Here is a 19036-nt window from a genome sequence, read left to right on the forward strand (position 1 = left end):
GACCTGATATATTTAGAAATGTTTTGCATCTTACCATCCCTGTGGATACATTTCCTATAAATAGTCTGACAGGGCTATTAATATTGGAATCTGGACTAGTCAAGGCACTTAAAGAACTTGGGTGTATGATTTATTGGTTCTTCTATGATCTTTACAGGTAACTTAATCTTTGATCCAGATGGGATTCTTTGACATTTCTGTACTTTTGCAGATGTAAAAGGGAAATAATGTAATGTATCTTGTACATGTGGTCCTATGAACATAGAGCTTGCCTTTACATCATTAGAAAAGGCAGCTCTACAAAAGAAAAATTATTGTTAAAACTCTTTCAGTGATCGTTATATATTATAATAAAAAGGGGAAAACCAGACGTGTAGTGGTCCAGGAATATCAGATAGAGAAGAATCCAACAGACAGCAAGGTCAAATACGGTTTCAAGTTTGGACGTGTAGTTTGTGCCTTCAGTGTGAAATGTGACTCCTTAGCTATAAAAGCAATTGAGAATGTACCTGAATAAACCCTCACTTGGTATTTTGCAGAAATCAAAAAATTCAAAATGTGCATACTAAAGGAATGTTCATTATTGCAACAGTCAGTCATAAGTGATATAATTCTTCGTAGTTTCAAACAAAAAAAAAATTCATATTATCTCACACCTGAAAAAAAATTATACAGTTTTTTGCAAGTAATTTCAGATTGTGAAAAAGTTGATGCTTCTGTTACAGAGCTGATAGAGAAGAAATGTATAACAAGCACATTTATTAATAGGAAAACTATTCTTTTTTTTCTTTTTCTCAAAATTTATTAAAGATTTTCTAAGGGTTAAGAGAGCCTAAGAGGCAAAAGTAATCTAGACCAGGAAATACTTTTAATGCCCAGTAGACATGCAGTCAATAACTATACAGTAATATTTCTTGTTTCATCTCACACAAACATGAAGTGCTAAAATGTCTTAAAGAGCTCAGGCCTGTGTTGCTAATATTTATGTGCTTATTGTCAATGTATATACCAAGCAATGCTCTCAACCAAGTCAGGCCTTCACTACCTACAACTCAAAGAAAACCTCAACCCTTCTGCCCAAACACAACTCTACCCACATTCACACACACAGCATTGGTCTGGGATCCTCTGCACTCTGACACATCCTCAGTCCAGCACTCCCAAATCACAAATATCTTACACTCTTACATATTCATACAGCTCCAACAACAAGAGCTCTCAACACAGTGCTGCCTGGTTTGGAGCAGCATTGCTGTAGGCAATACTCTGAGAAAGGGAGAATTTGCCAGTAGTTCTGGAGAATGGGTGGTCAAGTTCTAGGAAAAAGGGCACTGTCACTTGAGCTGCTTTAAACAGCGTCAGTTCTGAGCACGCTCTGCTCCTGGTCATGGGCATTTTGATTATTAAAAGAGCTCAGTGGGTAAAGCTCAATGAAGTGCAGAGAGCAAGGTCAGTAAATCTGATGCAAGATATTCAACAATAAGCACTGTCATGAAAAGCTTATTTCAAGGATGATCATGAAACTTTCTGGAGTTCCAAACCAGAGCTCAGCCCTAGGCTCCCTGTGCAGGGCAGGGGGAAGCTGGTGGAAACACCCTCTGCCCTGAACAGGACAAGCTCTCTAAAATAGAAACAGCCTGTATAAAACTGTGAGTGCAGGGGGGCATCAGAATCCTGTGTCTGCGCAATCTCTGACTTCCACAGACATACAGAACTGAGAGGACAAATCAGAGAATGTCTTGGGTTGGAAGAAACCTTAAAACAATCCTCTAGTGCAACACCACTGCTGTGGGTAGGAATTTTGACTGGATCAGGTTGCTGAAAGCCCCATTCAATCTGAGCTTGCACATTTCCATTGATGGGACATTCCTGTATTCTAGGGTCTGTCTGTTCCTGTGTCTCATTGGGCTCTTCTTAAAAACTGTCAATTTATATCCAACCAGAATCTACCCTTTTTAATTTAAAACTTTTCCCCTTGTCCTATGGCCACAGGCCTACATAAAAAGTCTTTCCCCCTCTAAAGAGCTGCCTTTATATATTGAAAACTTGCAATATGGTGTTCTCAGAGCCTTCTCATCTCCATGCTGAGCAGGCACAACTAAGTAAGCCTTTCTTCATAGCAGAGCCATTTCAGGACTTGGATCTTTTATTTTGGCTCTGCAACTGCTCCACCTGGTCCATTGTCCGTTTTTTACTGGGGGTCCCAGAGCTGAATGCAGCACTACAGATGACAGCTCTTTAACTGGATGACATTCTTTCCCACTGGTGTATCAACTGAAACATCCAGCTTGATGTTGTCTGTCTTATCAGTAGATTGAGCAACACAGGCCCCAGCACACATAACTCTTCTCTTTCATTCTGTCTGCATCTGACTAAGAGGTTTGCTTCTTATCTCATGACTTCATCACTTCTATAAAAGCCTCTGTTGGCTTTCATAACCTTGCTGAAAGGTTTTGGAAATCCCAGTCGATGATATTATCTGTATCTCTCTGTCCACATGCTCATCTATCCCCTCAAAGTTTTGTGTGTTTTTTCATATGTAAGGATGACTGGAATTTAACAGACTGCCCTTTTTGGAAGGACATAAACCACCTGTCCTCAGTTCCCCATACCAGTTCTGTCCCTAGAGGTGTTACATATGCTTGGTCCAGTGCTCCCTGGGAATTCAGTGTACTCTGCCCTAGGAGGCAGGGCCTGGGACTGAACATGGTAACTTTCTCCCCCTGCAATCAAGTCTTCATGGTCAGTTTATGTGGTTCTCTGCTCAGGCTCAGAATCTGCCATTTAATTGCCCAACTTCTTTATTGCTTCTTTTGCACACTGGAAATACTGGAAAACCATTCATCTAAACAGCTACTAATGAAATGAAAGCTACTAATGTGTTTATCTTTCACTGCTGGACTACTGCAAAATGAGTCTTCCCTGCTGTCTTCTCTGACCTCTCCTGCCACAGGCTAGTGAGAAAAGGTCCTGATGTGGATATTGAGTTTCTACAACAACAGTAAGGAAAACACCACATTAAACAGCTGATCTTTCTTATCATGAAAGAAAAATTCCCCAAGACAGGGCAGTGTTTCAGAAAGTAGTGTGGCAGTAATTCAGCTTTTTTATACACTGATCTAATTTATAAAAACTAAAGGAAATCTCATAGAACTGTCAACAACCTTCTCCAGTTTTAATTCAAGGGGATGTGATACTCTTCATGGTCCTCTAATTACATTAAAGGAAAAAAAAATAGTGGAGACTAAAGGCTACTTTCTGTCAGCTTCAGAAAAAAAACCATAAACTTTTTTGGGTTATTACCACTCTATAAATCACTCTCAGAGGCCAGCAAAAGGAGTATCTCACACCTGACAATCACAAGCTGGAAAGTGCTGAGGTCCCCTAAGGATAAATATAATATAAGATATTGTCTGGGGTATACCAGTAGGAAGAACTTGCAGAACTCACAATCAGGAATTATTGTCCTTGATTTCTCTTCGTATGATGTTATTTTTCTAGTCACACCTGAGTCACTAAGAAAAAAAGAAGGGATAAGTAGTCAGGAACAAGATGACAAAAAAGCTGCACTGAGACATAGGTACATGTGGACTGTAAGAAAAAACTGTGCAAAACTGTACCAAAAATGGTAAAAAAGGTCTAACCAATAAAGCCAGAAAGAAATGAAAGCACTGCTCATGGTATGCACACAAACGAATCTACAGGATTTATTCTCTAGACATTAAAATGGTTAAAACAAAAATTGAAGAAAGAAGGAAGTGACAAAGAGTACACATTTTGTGCAGCCCTCAGGTCACTCTAATGCCTCATGACATCCTCACTCTTCTTCTTCTATCTTCTTGCCATGAATGTCACGGCTCTTGGCTCGGAGCTTGTTGACCTGTGACTCTGCAATGTCAGCCCGCTCCTCGGCCTCCTCCAGCTCGTGCTGGATCTTGCGGAACTTGGACAGGTTCACATTGGACAGCTCCTCCTGTGTGGGGAGAGGGAGTCAGGGGTGAGGAGCACAGGGCAGGGGCTGCATTCCTGCTGTAAGTCAGCCTTATGGGGCTGCAAATCTCCATCACCCTCCTGCCACAGCTCACACATCAGCCTCACACAGAGCTCCTCATCCCTTCTCAGGACCCTAATGGGACAAGCTCCACCAGGACTGTGTCACATGTGAGGAGCAATTTCACCCTTCAATTTATCAATTCTGTATTTATTCTCACACTATATCTCTGTATGAGTTATTGGAAACCTTCTGCTGCTGATTAGTAGCAGAGATTCAGGAAGTTGTCAGTCACTGGGTGTGGCCCCTGGTTTGTTTACTCGAGACTCCTGTGTGAAACAGGCTGCAGATCTTCCCTTAATGAATGTCCCTGACTGCAGGGTGCCCAGAACTCACCAAGGCCTTGACAAACAATAAGAAAGCAGCATGGCCAACAAGTTGTGTCTCAGGAGTTTCTTTCATATCCCTCTCCTGGTATTCAGACTTATACAATATGTATCTTGCCCCAGTGGAATGTGGGCTTTGCCCTTTCTCCAAGCAATACTTACAGCCTCCTCAGCTTGTCTCTTGTAGGATTTCACTTTCATTTGCAGCTTGTCCACCAGATCCTGCAGCCTCAGCACATTCTTCCTGTCTTCCTCAGACTAAAGCAGTTGGTAAACAGATTAGAGAGTCAATTCTAGGTTTTGCGTCATGGAAAGTTAACAATTGCCCTTGGAGATGGTGTGGGCAAAATGTGACTCATTATGAGAAAGCCCAGTGAGAGCAGGAGAGCTCCTGCCTTACCTGGTAGGTGAGTTCCTTCACCCTGCGCTCGTACTTGCGCACGCCCTTCACGGCTTCAGCGCTGCGCTTCTGCTCAGCATCAACCTCCCCTTCCAGCTCACGCACCTGCAAGGACAAGCCCAGCCCTGCAGCTGCCCTGCCAATGTCTCTCCAAGGAGGGACACGCTCCCTCAGGCACAGCCCCAGCCCTACACACCCTGGCCTCCAGCTTCTGGATCTGCTTCTTCCCTCCCTTCAGTGCCAGCTGCTCGGCCTCTTCCAGGCGGTGCTGCAGGTCCTTCACCGTCTGGTCCAGGTTCTTCTTCATCCTCTCCAGGTGGGCACTGGTGTCCTGCTCCTTCTTCAGCTCTTCTGCCATCATGGCCGCCTGATCAGAACAAAAGTTAAAGCCATTTTGGGGCTGGAGATATTTTGGGCAGAGTACATTCACCATCAGCAATGCCAGGAACACCCAACTCACATCTGTGATGGCCTTCTTGGCCTTCTCCTCAGCATTGCGGGCTTCCTGGATGGTATCCTCCATTTCACTCTGGATCTGGGAAATGTCCGTTTCCAGCTTCTTCTTGGTGTTGATCAGGCTGGTGTTCTGTGCAACAGGAAAGACAAGATTCCTACTGTCAGACCAAATGCCTCCACATCAAGGCCTGAAAATGTGGCTATGGTTTAGGAAAGACTTTAGTGCAAGAGACTTCTTTAGCACCACAGCAGTAAACCAGATATTGAGGGCTGGATGGAGGGGACATATTGCAGCACGTTTCTTCAAATGTTTACACATGAATCACTTAAAAGATGACTAACAGTTTCAGTCTTTGTTATAACCTGTGAATGGGAAAAATTTCCAACAGCATCTTACCTGGCTGTGGAGGAGCTGTGCACGTTCAGTGGCATCCAGAAGCTCCTGCTCAGCCAATTTCCTCGACCGCTCCGTCTGCTCCAGGGCTGCCCGGAGCTCCTCAACTTCAGCCTGCAGCAGGTTTGCTCTGCGCTCCACCATGGCCACCTGCTCCTTCAGGTCATCTTGTGTCCTGAGAGCATCGTCCAGGTGCAGCTGGGTGTCCTGGAAAGAGTGACAAGGGGGATTACCAGGCATCAGTGGGTGCTTGAATGGTAAAAATGTCATGAATCGCATTTATCTTTCTGTAGCTCTGCTGAACGGACCTTGAGCACAGCCTGGGTGTTCCTCAGGTTCTTCTGTGCCTCTGCAGCCTGGCGGTTGGCATGGCTCAGTTGGATCTCCATTTCATTCAGGTCTCCCTCCATCTTCTTCTTCAGCCTCAGGGCTTCATTCCTGCTCCTGATCTCAGCATCCAAGGTGCTCTGCATGGACTCCACAATTCTGAGGTGGTTCCTCTTCAGCTGGTCAATCTCCTCGTCCTTCTCTGCTATCTTCCTGTCAATCTCAGACTTCACCTGGTTGAGCTCAAGCTGCAGGCGCAGGATCTTCCCCTCCTCATGTTCCAGGGAGGCCTGCACAATTCAGCACAAAGGACATTTTACTTTCAAAATAATCTTTCATGCAGTTCCATATGAAAGGAAGGCTTGTATCCTGCTCTCTCTCCAAAGGTCTACACCCATACTCCTGGTGGGGCCATCATTAATTAGCCTTGTCTGTACCTCAGCTTCCTCCAGGGAGGCTTGCAGTTCAGATTTCTCCGTCTCAATCTGCTTCTTGACTTTCTCCAGCTCATGAATGGCCTTTCCTCCCTCCGCAATCTGCTCCGTGAGGTCGGAAATCTCCTCTGTGGGAACAAAGATCAATGGCATGGTCAGGCACAGAGCAGAATGGGAAGGGCCCTGTCCCACCAAGGTGACAGGCATCTCTGCAGACCTGCAGGCACAGAGCCATGAACAATGGTGGGAGTGGCTGATAGTGAGAAAGGCCAGGGAGGAGCAGAGGGCCAGGGACTTACGCTGCAAGTTCTTGTTCTCCCGCTTCATTGTTTCCAGGTGGTCCAAGGACTCCTCATAGGCATTCTTCATCTTGAACAGCTCCGTGCTCAGAGAGCGCGACTCCTTCTGCGAGGCCTCCAGCTCGGCCTGCGTTTCCTCATACTTCTGCTTCCATTCTGCCAGGATCTGAAGAGAAATGGGGGGTGAGTAGGGCTGTGGCCATCACAGGGCCCTGCTCTGGCCAGGAGTGCTGGTGCTGGAGGCCAAAAGACCTTGTCAAAGTTCTTCTGCTTCTTATCCAGAGCAGCACAGGCAGCATTGGATCTCTCCACATCAATCATCAGGTCCTCCACTTCATTCTGCAGCCTCTGCTTTGTCTTTTCCAGGGAGGCACATTTGGCATTGACAGCCTCAACATGCTCCTCTGCATCCTGCAGGCGCTGAGCCAGCTTCTTCCTGGGAGGCAACAAGCACAGTTGCATTTTAGAACTTGGAACCTTGTCAGTTCTATAATGTCATAAAAGCACAGGTTTTTTATTTGAGGGTTTTTAGCCAAGCACTTTTCACAGATATTTAAGAATGTATCCTTTTTTGTGTCCTTTCACCTGGGGAGGATTAGACATGCCTTATCACTTCTAATGACTATGTTTTCTAGTTCCAATCTCTCTTTTTCTCTTCCTCCCTCTTTCTCCTTTTGTTTACAGATACACTATATCCTTGCCTTTATACCACTCTTGTCTTAATCCACCCTCAGAGATTCAAATTTCCCGTGATCATTTTCAGTCTTCTCCCGTCATTTCCCATTCTGCTTCTCCACGTACTTGGCCTCCTCGAGCTCCTCCGTGCGCTGAATCGCGTCTGTCTCATATTTGGTTCTCCACTGGGCCACTTCACTGTTGGCCTTGGACATGGCTCTCTGCAGCTCCCCCTTGGCCTCCTGCTCCTCCTCATATTGTTCCCGGAGCAAGTCACAGTCATGGCGAGCGGACTGCAGGGCATGGGCCAGGGCGTTCTTCGCCTGTGGGGATATTTGGGTTTGGCAAACTTAAATACTTATCTTTAAATCCCTCTTTACTGTGAACTTGAACATGAAAACTGAATGAAACTCTATTTGGGCAAATGTATAGCTTGGAGCTGGTGAAGCCCTCGTTGACATATTCTGGAGCATCAGGACGCATTAGTGATGGCTCCACTGGGGACAGTAATCTGCTGATTGTTTAAACATGCGGCTGAATCCTGTCTCAGAGAGGATCATCAGAATTTCATGGAAACCTTGTGGATTACTTCCTCCAGCACCTAAAATATTGTGCTTCCTTCCCTCTCTAGAGGAAGAGTGAGAGGTTGTGCATTAGTGCTATTCCCTCCAGTCCTATGTGTGTTTGGGGAAAGAACACTGAAGCAGTCTAGCGCCAGTCAGTATTCTGCAGATGTTTTTGGGGGTGTTGTAGGCTGTGGATGCTAGAGTACTTCCAGACCTTGATTTCTTCCTCTAGATGTCTCTTGAGTTCCTCAATCTGTTGGGTAAATCCTTGCTTGCCCCTAGACAGCTGAGAGATCAGAGCATCTTTCTCCTCCACCTGGCGGGAAAATTCACCTGGAAAAGGAAAGAAAAAAAAGGAAGTAGATTGTTCCTCCTATGACAACTTCTGCTTGTTAAGCCATGTAACTTGGAATGGCCTGGAGAGCTTATACCAGCTGCCACTTGTACTCTCAGGGCACAGAGGTCCTGCTGTTGAGCTCTGGGGATGAGGATGTCTCACCTGACTCTGTCTGCAGACGAGCTCTTTGCGTATTGAGGTCGTTGATCATGCGCTGATTCTGCTCCTCCTTAGTTTTAAGCTCACTCAGCTGATCTTCCAGTGTGCGGCACATCTTCTCCAGGTTGGCCTAGCGAGGAAACACAGGAAAGGAAAAGAGATGATGGTCTGCGCTCTGCCTTATTGTCAACGTGAAGATTTTGTTTCTGGGAATGAGTGTTGCAGAGGCAGCTTTTGTGCCACACTTTTGTGCCACAGCTTTTGTGCCTCACTCTTGTGAGCATTTTCTCCTGCAACTCCATACCTTGGCTTTGGAGACAGACTCCATGTTGCTGGCCAAGTCATCAATCTCCATCTTCAGCTCACTCTTCTCCTTCTCCAGCTTCTGCTTCACACGTTGCAGGTTGTCGATCTGCTCGCCCAGCTCGGCTGTGCTGTCCGCGTGCTTCTTGCGCAGGGCGGCAGCCGTGGCTTCGTGCTGCAGCGTGGCTTCTTCCAGGTCACGGCGCATCTTCTGGAACTCTGCCTCACGCTTCTTGTTCATCTCCACCTGAGCTGCTGTGGCCCCTCCTGCTTCTTCCAGGCGCTCGCTGATCTCCTCCAGCTCCCTGGACAGGTCAGCGCGATGCTTCTCTGCTTTAGCGCGAGAGGTTCGCTCTGCCTCAATCTCCTCCTCCAGCTCCTCAATGCGGGCCTGCAGAACAGCAGAGACCCTTCACAGCCGTGCCCTCCTCCTGCCTGAGCTGAGCCTGAGCAAGGCAGGGCAAGGCACAGAGACTTGCCTGCAGCTCCTTGATCTTCTTCTGAAATTGCATGCCCAGGGCCTGTTCATCCTCTATCTTGCTCTGGATCTGGCTGATTTCAAAGTCTTTCCTTTGGGACAAGTGAACCATGTTAGAGCTCCAAGAAACAAGACAAGTGCTGCAGCCCAGCACTCATGGGCCCCAGAGCCACACTTACTTCTTCAGTTTCTCATCCAGCTGCTGCTTATCATTCTCCAAATCCATGATGCTGTCCTGGGCCAGCTTCAGGTCTCCTTCCAGTTTCCTCTTTGCTCTCTCCAGGTCCATGCGCAGTTTCTTCTCTTGCTCCAGGGACCCTTCCAGCTAAACACAACAAGACCATCAGGGCTCTGCCAGCCAGCTTGGACTCCATACCTGTCCTCTTCCTGCTCTGTGTCTGTGTGCTTACATCATCCACTTGCTGTTCCAGCTTGGTCTTGGATTTGGTCAGAGTATTGACTTTGTCTTCCTCTACCTGCAGGTCATCCAGGGTCTGCTGATGCGCCTCTTGGAGGGCTTTCTTCTCCTTTGTCAGCTTGGCAATGGTCTCGTCCAGAGCTGCCATCTCCTCAGTCAGGTTTTTCACCTTTGAGAAAAAGGGAGCAACTATAAATAAAGGAAGTAGCTACAGAAGTCCTGCAATGGCACACAACCCATTTTCTGGAGTGTGAGTGACAGGTTCTACCTCATACCTTGTTTTCAGTGGCATGTTTTTCCTTCTCCACCTTGGCCAGTGTTAGCTCAAGGTCATCAATATCTTTCTTCAGCTCTGAACATTCATCCTCCAGCTTCCTCTTCTTGGCTGTCAGCTCAGCATTGATTTCCTCTTCATCCTCAGCCCTTTCTGTCAGCTCCTTAATTTTGGCTTCCAGCTGGATTTTGTTTTTGATGAGCTGGTCACACCTTTCCTCAGCATCAGCCAAGCTATCTGCTTCCTGGTGGGGAGACAGAAATTTGTGGGTTCTGATGTTTTGAACTTTCTCTGCTCTGCCTCTTTTATTACTGAGTAACAGCTGAACATGACATTCAATTCCAGCAACAGAGAGATCTTGAGTGGTGTCTACTGGTAACCCTTGTCATTTGGAATTCAATATTTATTCCAAAGTTTTTTGTCTCCTAAATATGTCTCCCAGGGTGACTAGCTATGAGAATGCCTCATAACACTCACAAGCAGAATGGAATAGGGGTTACTTCAGTTTCTAGTTTCAGCAGGAGTCATGGCTTGGAGTAGTATTCTCATGGTAAAAATATGCAATATCTTCTGTTTAATTGACTAGTTAACTTTATAGTATTTCAGCAATAGAAGTTTTATGAGAATACTTCAGTGCAGAAAGATTTGGGTTTTTTGGTCAAATTATGTTTTCCTTATTGAGTTTGGAGAAAAAGTAGGTTATTCTCAGGTTTGCTTTTACAGTGTTAGACAGAAACACTGGTTTGAAAATTATTTCTCTTCGAGCTCCAAGTTCTCCGCTGTTCAATACACATTGTCTGCTGCTACGTGGCTCTTTCCGCACACAACAGTAATGGTGAGTGCCATATGGGTCAGCCAGCAGTCTCAGTATGCCCCTGCTGGTGCCTGTTTACTCAACATTAGAGCGCCTCAGAGTGTGTGATTTAGACTGTTTTCTTCTACCCATTAATTCCTGTGAGTCATTTTGCAGGACAAGAAGCATTCTGACAGTACATCATTCTTTTTCCAGGGGAAAATGAACAGTGATACTCACAGCCTGCACTTGGAGCTGCAGGTCATTTTTCTCCTGCACCAGGGCCACCATTTTCTCTTCCAGCTCCTTCCGCTTTGCCTCAGACTTTGCAAGCTCTTCCTTGGTTTTCTCAAACTCTTCCTTCATGTTGGCCATTTCCTTCTCAGACTCTGCACTCTTCAGCAAGGGCTTGATCTTGAAGAACAACTTCATCCATGGCCAGTGTTTGACATTCATGAATGAGCGAACGTTGTACTGGATGCAGAAGATGGACTCTCTGAAAACAAATCCACATGGTTATTGAATATCCTGTGTTTGGTGAATTTTGTCTCAATTTGCCAGCTACCATTAGAACATAACAAATGAGGGAGAAGTATCTACCTCCGCTCCACCATTCTCTGGTACTCCACTCTCATCAGGAAGCCTCTGGACCTGGCTTGTATCATGGTCATAATCTCTGCCAGTTTCTCATCTCTCATCTCCTCTAGCACACCTATCAGTCCAGCTTTGAAGAACACCTTGAGAAAGGCAAGATTGTAGTACATCAGTGTTGGTAGTGCATTACTGGGGCACACTATATTTTAATACAGAACTTCATTCTACCTTGGTGTGCCCAAATCTGTACTGGGTGTGGTCAACATCAATGGACCCAAGGAGCTTCTCTGAAGCCTTCTTGTTATCCATGAACTGACCTTCTGGAATGGCACTGGCATTAAGTACTCTGTATCTGTAGGAGAAAGCAGAACATTAAGAAATCAACAGTTCTGAAACCATCACTGCGATTGAACGTCACTGCCTACTCAGCAACAGCTGAATAATATCATGTTCATGAATAATATCACAAGAATGCATTCTTTCAAGACAGTGAAAGACATGAAAGACATTGCAAGAGAGTGCAAGAACCATTCATACCATTAACTAAGAGTCCGAGTGACTCCTCACAATCAGCATAAAATAAATCATAAATTCACAACAAAACATGACAATGTAAAATGTAAAGATTGTTAAGATGATTAGTCTCTTCAGCTTGCTCTGAGTTGGCAGAAAGGTTCAGAGCTCTCACCTCTGTTTGAAGTCAGCATAGAGGACTCTGCTGGGGAACCCTTTCCTGCAGATCCTGATCCCTTCCAGCACGCCGTTACAGCGCAGCTGGTGCAGCACCAGCTCGTGCTCCATGGCACCTGACAAATACCACCATTAGTGACCACCCTGCTGTTTGACACTCAGGAGAAGAGCTTCTGCTGCCCAAGCTTTCCTCCCCTTGGCTTGCCTTACCAGGTGTTTTAGTTTCATTGGGGATGATACAGCGCACAAAATGGGGGTGAGTGCTTCTCAAGTTAGCCATCAGCTTGTTCAGATTTTCCTGTGAGATTACAAGGAAGAGTTCAGGCTTAACCTAGTAAGAACCCCATGCCTATTTATGATGTGCATAAAAAAATTAGTCTTTCTGGGTCTTGAACTATAGGAAATACATAATTTTGTTGGTGTAAAAATTGTATAAATATGAATCTGACTCTTAGTGAATACAGGTTGTCTTCTGACTGCGATTTCACTGAACTCCTATGTTATTTAAGTAGATATTTTAATGAGGAAAGGGATTCTGCTCTTACTCTGAAGAGAGCTGAGACAGTCTGGAAGGAAGAACCCTTCTTCTTGCCTCCCTTCTTGCCACCACCTCCAGCCTCTGCAAGTCACAGAAAAGAAAAGAAACATTTTTTTATTATGGGCAATAAACACTGAATACTACAAAAGACAAATCCACTTTATATTCCTTGTGGTTTTAGATTTAATTCTAAGAAAACCATGACATAATAAAAATACAATTTACACAAAACGCACCCGCATCTGCTCCACCATAGTTGGCAAAGAGTAAAGCCAGGGTCTTCACAGATGATTTCTGGTACAGCCCAATGACAGTTTCATTCAGAGGGTCCTTGTTCTTCTCCAGCCACCCAGTGATGTTGTAATCCACTGTGCCAGCATAGTGCACCAGGGAGAAGTGGGCCTCAGCCTTGCCTTTGGCAGGCTTGGGCTTCTGGAAATTGTTGGACTTGCCCAGGTGCTGGTCATAGAGCTTGTTCTTGAAAGAGGTGTCAGTTGCCTTGGGGAACATGCACTCCTCTTCCAGGATGGAGAAGATGCCCATGGGCTGGGAGAAATCACAAGAAGTGAAAAGGGAAGGTTAATGGAAATGTTCAGTGTCGCAGTAGATGGGATGTTCTTCTGCCTGGTCAGGTGATATGATATTTATTTCTCAAATTTGTCTGTGGACTGCGGATCTGACTCTGCCTCAGAAACATCATAGAATTCCAACAGCCATCATATCATGCAAGGGAAAGGTACCTTCTCAATGAGCTCAATGCAGGCAGCCAGGTCCATGCCAAAGTCAATGAACTCCCATTCAATGCCCTCCTTCTTGTACTCCTCCTGCTCCAGCACGAACATGTGGTGGTTGAAGAACTGTTGCAGTTTCTCATTGGTGAAGTTGATGCACAGCTGCTCAAAGCTGTTGAACTGCCCAAAGCAAGGAAAGGTGCACAGGTTCTCAAGGTGTGCCAAAACACACAGAACTTTGCTGCCATTCTCCTAAGGCTGTTTGAAGTTGAAATACCGGTCCCAACCCTACTATACCACTATGTGTTTCTACTCTAACACTCACTGTCCTTGAAGGACACTTTCATTATTACTTTGCAAATCAAGCCAAAAGTGACAATTCTTTTTCACTGTGCTACTCAGCTGCAAGTCTTTGGTAAGCTCAGTAGCCCCATGGTGTCAGTTCTCTGAGCTGCTGGATGGTACAAACCTCCCGAGTCTCCCACCCAAGAATTTCCCAGGTCTCAGAACAATAATCTGGGGGTTTTGTGTTCTGACACAGAAGTCCTTGCATCATCACTGCATTCACAGAACAGGAAACACACTGTGAACTTGCCAGACCACTGCCTTTACAAGAGCATCCTCCCCTTTGGCTCATAGCTGTGTGAGCCTTAGTCCTCTGTGTGTTCCTGTGTCCTCCTGACCCCTCCTTGCCCATTGCTTGACTGTGGTGTCAAACCCTTGCTCCTTACATCAAAGATCTCAAAGCCAGCAATGTCCAGCACACCAATGAAGTACTGCCTGGGCTGCTTCGTGTCCAGCTGTTGGTTGATACGAACAACCATCCACAGGAACATCTTCTCAAACATTGCCTTGGCCAGGGCACCCACTGAATTGTTCACCTACAGCAGAGGAGACAGGGTTGGAATTACCTCTGAGGGGCAAAGAAAAATGTGCACATAGTCCTTCCAGCTGTGCATTTTTGACTCTCAGATGTTACCTGTGTCACGTTTTGACCTTTGGTCACGAATTCATTCCCAACCTTGACTCGGGGGTAGCACAAGGCCTTGAGAAATTCAGCTGAGTTGAGGCCCGTTAGGTAGGCAGCCTTGTCAGCCACTAGAGGTGGGGGGAGAGAGAAAAGCCTTTGTTCATGGACCATCTCTGTACTTCATGTGTTGTGAACAACTTTGCTATTCATGTCCTAGGAATGGAAGAGGATTTATCTCATTCCATATTGAAGGCCTGTGAAGGAATGCAAATTCTGGACACTACTGATGGTGGTCTTTGAAGGCAAGAACAAGTATGGCTTGGATAGGAAGAGCTTGAATCTGGAATTTCCCAGAAGATCAACCAAAAGCCACTAGCAGGACATAAGGCAAGGCATATTCTCTTTCTGTGGGAAGGGGATTTGTGGGTAGCACAACTTGTAGGAGTTATTTCATAGAAAACACAATTGCCCATCAGGGTGTCTTAGTGCTTGGGGCTTTGAGAGAGAGAGAGAGAGAGAGAGATCCTGTGTTGAAATTGAAGTTTCTGCTTTCAGGCAGCATGATTTTTGGGAGCCACCATTGGATAAAATAATGGGACTTCCCATGACTAGAAAAGCACCTCTGCAGTTAGAGGGAGCAGGGGCAAAAAAGAAATTATCTGTGTGGTTTGTGGGGACTCAGGCCACTGCAGTGTGCCTCTGGAGAATAACATATCGCCTCTGGAGGCAGAGAAGGGCACAAATCAGCCCCTGGATTTGCTGGTACCTTCTGTGCCATCAGGCTCTGCCTGCTCCTCTCGTTGCTTCTGCTTGAACTTCAGGTTCCCATAGTGCATGACAGCCCCTGTCAGCTTGTAGATGGCTGTTTTCTCATCTGCAGTGAAGCCCAGGATGTCAATAGCACTCTGCAGTCAAAATAATGAATTCAAAGATGTGTCCTTAGTGGGTCAGAGATGTAACCCTCAAGACATGCTCTCTAGGTACCTTGTTGTTGTGTTACTTACATCTGTAGCCATGAGCTCCTCCTGGTCATCAATGCTGGGCACAGTGACCTCCCCTTGACTCACAAAGTGGAAATCGTAGGGGTTGGTGGTAATGAGGAGCATGTCTGCAAATAGGGAGAGGCAAGGCATAAGTTTACTTTTGCCAACAGGGGAGAGAGGGAGCTTTTCCTAAGTGATCAACACCAAAAAGTCATAATGCTTTTTCCTACCAATTAGCTCTGGCTTCTTGTTGGACATGATCTGATAAAAGATGTGGTAGCTCCTTTCCGCCTTGAGCTGGAAAGTGACTCTGGACTTCTCCAGCAGATCTGGCAAGGATGGTAGAAAGAGTTAGGCACTTGTGGGAATGTACATAGAAATGGGAATTTGGGAAGGGATGGGAGCAATCCAGGAGAATGTCTTACAAGTTTCAATGTCAGCAGAAGCCAGTTTGCCTGTGGCACCAAAGTGGATTCTGATGAATTTGCCCTGTGAAGCAGAAGCAGCAGCAGGTCAGCCTGGATGTGTTCTGCTGATGTCTCCTTTGCATGAAGAACTGTTCAGGCATCAAGTGTGCTGCCATGAGCGGGGGGAGAGATTTTATGCAAAGCAAGAACTCACAAAGCGTGAGGAGTTGTCGTTCCTCACAGTCTTGGCGTTTCCAAAGGCCTCCAGCAGTGGGTTGGCGCTGATGATTTGATCCTCAAGCGTTCCCTGCAGGGACATCATTATTCAGTGACTGTGTTTGGTTGACAGGGCAATGACAGGCCAAGCATTCAGTCTCTCCCTCCTGACTCACCTGCATTTTTCCTGATGTTTGTTCTTCCTTCTTCTTCTCTCCACTGGCTGCAATTGTTGCAAAGTACTGGATGACACGCTTGGTGTTCACAGTCTTCCCTGCCCCAGATTCTCCGCTGCCAAAGCCAAGAGAGAAGCAGAGGGTGCATGGTCAGGCAGGAGGGGCCCTGGCACCGGGCAGCCCCGCAGGGACCCGTGCAGGGGGGGTACCTACGTGATCAGGATGGACTGGTTCTCCCGATCTGTGAACAAGGCAGAAAAGAAGATATTATTTTTAATGCACTGGCAATTGGCAGCTGATTTCTTTCATAAACCTATATGCCTTCACCCATTTCAAATATTTTCATGTTCCCAGCCTCAGCTGGGATGTTAACATCTCTAACCTCCAATGGTGTCTGGTGTAGCATACATGCAATTCTTTTTCTGGATATTCCCTTCATGTCATGCTCTTCATTTTGTTTATGTCAAATGATTTCAACTAAGGATCAGTTTTGTAGAGTTACTGATTAAATGGTCTATCAGTAAGCTGAATTGAACTGGAGCATGTGCTTCTCATAATCTTTACTACATAGGAACAACCACTCCTGATCAGTCCCTCAAAGACCAGACCCTCTAAATAGTTTTTATGTTGGATCCAAATTGATTGGTGATGAAATAAAATTACAGGAACATCATAAACATGTAGGAACCTTTTCAGCGTAGTCTTCTCTGTAATATTGAAATTTTGGTACTTCCAAAAATCATAGCTTGAGCTGTGTTTGTTTCCCACAATTTTGTCTGCTTTCTTAATGCACGCTCATTTATTTTTCTGTCCCATTTTTATGCTCCATTTTTGAACCACTCAATGATGAAGGAAAAAATATGTTTCTGGTGTCGAGTTTGTTTCATCATGTACTCTGTCTTTTTTGTTCATCTTATCTTTGCCATGCATAATTTTATAAAGTAATAAAAATCTTCCTTCTAGACTTACCAGCACAGCCTGTCCTACCTTTGGGAAACCTTTTCATCTTCCTCTTTATCTGTTCCACTTTACTACATTCTTTTGTGAAGAAGGAAGTCTGAAAATGCATATGACATACCAGGTACCAAGACACCCCTTGTATATAGCAGTGCTTTCTGTTTTGGTCCCTATTTCTTTCTCAGTGATCTCCAGGCTTCAGCTTTTTATTTTGTAGATTTATGATGGATGCTTCAGACAAAATTTTAAACCAGTATTAGAAGATACTTACAAAAATTCTTGGCAGTGAGGTTTTTTCCCCGTGGCATTTGTTTTACACTCCTGTTCTCAAAAATTTCTTGCAATTTCACAGAACAGGAACTTAGTGTAATAAAGTCCCCCTGAAATTCTTTGTTATTAGACTTCATTTTTGCTGACCTTAAGAACTTAGTCAAATCAGAAATATTTTCATCACTTCCAGATTATTTTAAAAAAATGCTGAACAGTTGAAGGCCCAGAACAAGCCCTTTGAGAGCTGCCATTCAGACCAGTCTTCAATCCAGCTCATCATCCACTTGTTTTGCCCTCCCTCCCTGAGCTTGCCTATGAGGATATCAGGGAAACAGCATCAGAACCCTTGCTGAAATCCAGGTAGACAATTGCCAGTGCTCTCCCCTCATATCTCAATGCAGTTATCCCATTGTAGAAAGAAATCAGGTTGATTAAGCATAATTTCCCTTTGGTGAAGCCATGATGACTACTCATGATCAAATTCTTGTATTCTGCATTTTTAGAGATAGTCTCCAGGATAAGCCATTCTGAAACTCAAGTGAGGCCGACAGGCCTGTAGTTCCATGGATCTTCCTTTTTGCCCTCTTTGAAGACTTGTGACATTTGCTTTCTTCCAGTCCTCACACACATCTCCTGACTGCCATGACCATTCCAAGGTGAATGAGAGGCCAAGATATGATGCCCTCCAGCACTTGCAGGTGCATCCCAGTTGGATGAACTTGTGGAAGTCAGCTTTGACTAAATGATCTCTAACCTGATCTCTTCACCCAAAGGAAAGTCTTCTTCATTTCCAATGACAAGAGAGAATGTACTCGCACAACACTATTATCTACTTTGCCATCAGGAGACTTTTTCTCCTTTGTGAGTGTTTACAGCCAAGTGATTTTAAAGAAAATCATGAAACTCACCAGTCAGCATGAACTGATAGGCGTTGTCAGAGATGGAGAAGATGTGTGGAGGGGCCTCCTGGCGCTTCTTGCCTCGGTAGGCCAACACCACCTCGGGGTTGTACACCGGCAGCCACTTGTAGGGGTTGACAGTGACGCAGAAGAGACCCGAGTAGGTCTGCAAGGAAGGGACACAGCACGTTGCCTTGCCCTGAGCCTGGCCCAGCAGCTCCTGAGGCTGCCCAGAGGAAGCTGCTGCTGCCACTTACGTAGATCATCCAGGCTGCGTAACGCTCTTTGAGGTTGTACAGCACAGCGGGTTCGTGCAGGTGGGTCATCATGGCCATGTCCTCGATTTTGTCATACTTGGGAGGGTTCATGGAGAAGATTTGATCTTCTTTCACGGTCAGGGTCTGCCAAAAAACCAGAAAGATCCACATGTGTCACTTAAATCTCAAAGTGGGGATCAAATGTTGCCCTTGAGCCTTGTTTTTCACTCACCTCTCCCCCTTCAGTCTTGACAGTGACTTTGCCTGATTCCCTGCTCTCAATTTTGCCTTTTACAAAGGATTCTTTGGGATGAACCACAAAGACTGATGACTTGGCATCAAAAGGTTTGTTCTGAGCCTCAATTCTCTCCTTCTCCGATTTTCGGAGGTAAGGAGCTGCCTCCCCAAAACAAGCTAACTCAGCATCTGCAGAGGTCATGGCTGCAGTTTACTGAAGGCACATCAGCAGAGAACCCTGTGGAAGAAAAGAAATGTAACATGAATAGATCATACTTGTACCTTGCTTGCAAGGACAGCTTTTCTAATGATTTAAAATTGAGCACTTACTAGAATTGCTAAAACTACCAAAAGTTGCCTTCCTTGTCTTTAATGGTTCAAACCCAGAAGAGAAAAATATTGTTTCATCCTTAAATAATAT

At 45.3% G+C, this 19036-nt stretch overlaps 1 protein-coding gene across 3 annotated transcripts; it reads right to left on the minus strand.

Annotated features, from left to right (window-relative positions):
- Positions 1–3817: 3817 nt before the first annotated feature.
- On the minus strand, positions 3818–18817 carry LOC128938442 (myosin heavy chain, skeletal muscle, adult). 3 transcript variants are annotated; one of them, XM_054278678.1, is made up of 38 exons: positions 18611–18817; positions 18379–18522; positions 18131–18287; positions 16209–16236; positions 15996–16110; positions 15818–15910; positions 15622–15685; positions 15427–15525; positions 15218–15321; positions 14980–15118; positions 14223–14341; positions 13975–14124; positions 13253–13423; positions 12753–13058; positions 12520–12591; positions 12185–12272; positions 11973–12090; positions 11513–11636; positions 11291–11427; positions 10931–11186; positions 9899–10141; positions 9616–9792; positions 9385–9530; positions 9207–9297; positions 8729–9118; positions 8428–8554; positions 8143–8261; positions 7489–7685; positions 6940–7123; positions 6688–6853; positions 6392–6516; positions 5936–6244; positions 5631–5834; positions 5238–5363; positions 4974–5144; positions 4778–4882; positions 4540–4635; positions 3818–3973 (listed from the first exon to the last, which is right to left on the minus strand). In XM_054278678.1, exons 1-38 carry the CDS (start codon positions 18815–18817, stop codon positions 3818–3820), a joined length of 5823 nt encoding a protein of 1940 aa, XP_054134653.1. The 3 variants fall into 3 exon arrangements, with proteins under 3 accessions (XP_054134653.1, XP_054134651.1, XP_054134652.1); XM_054278676.1 differs by having other exon boundaries at positions 12520–12593; positions 12749–13058; XM_054278677.1 differs by having other exon boundaries at positions 12520–12593; positions 12749–13058; positions 13975–14111; positions 14210–14341.
- Between the last annotated feature and the right edge of the window lie 219 nt (positions 18818–19036).

The sequence above is a fragment of the Melozone crissalis genome, unplaced genomic scaffold (genome assembly GCF_028551555.1).
Source record: "Melozone crissalis strain CALT ecotype California unplaced genomic scaffold, PUWL_Pcris_2 ptg000026l_1, whole genome shotgun sequence".
Taxonomy (NCBI): Eukaryota; Metazoa; Chordata; class Aves; order Passeriformes; family Passerellidae; genus Melozone; species Melozone crissalis.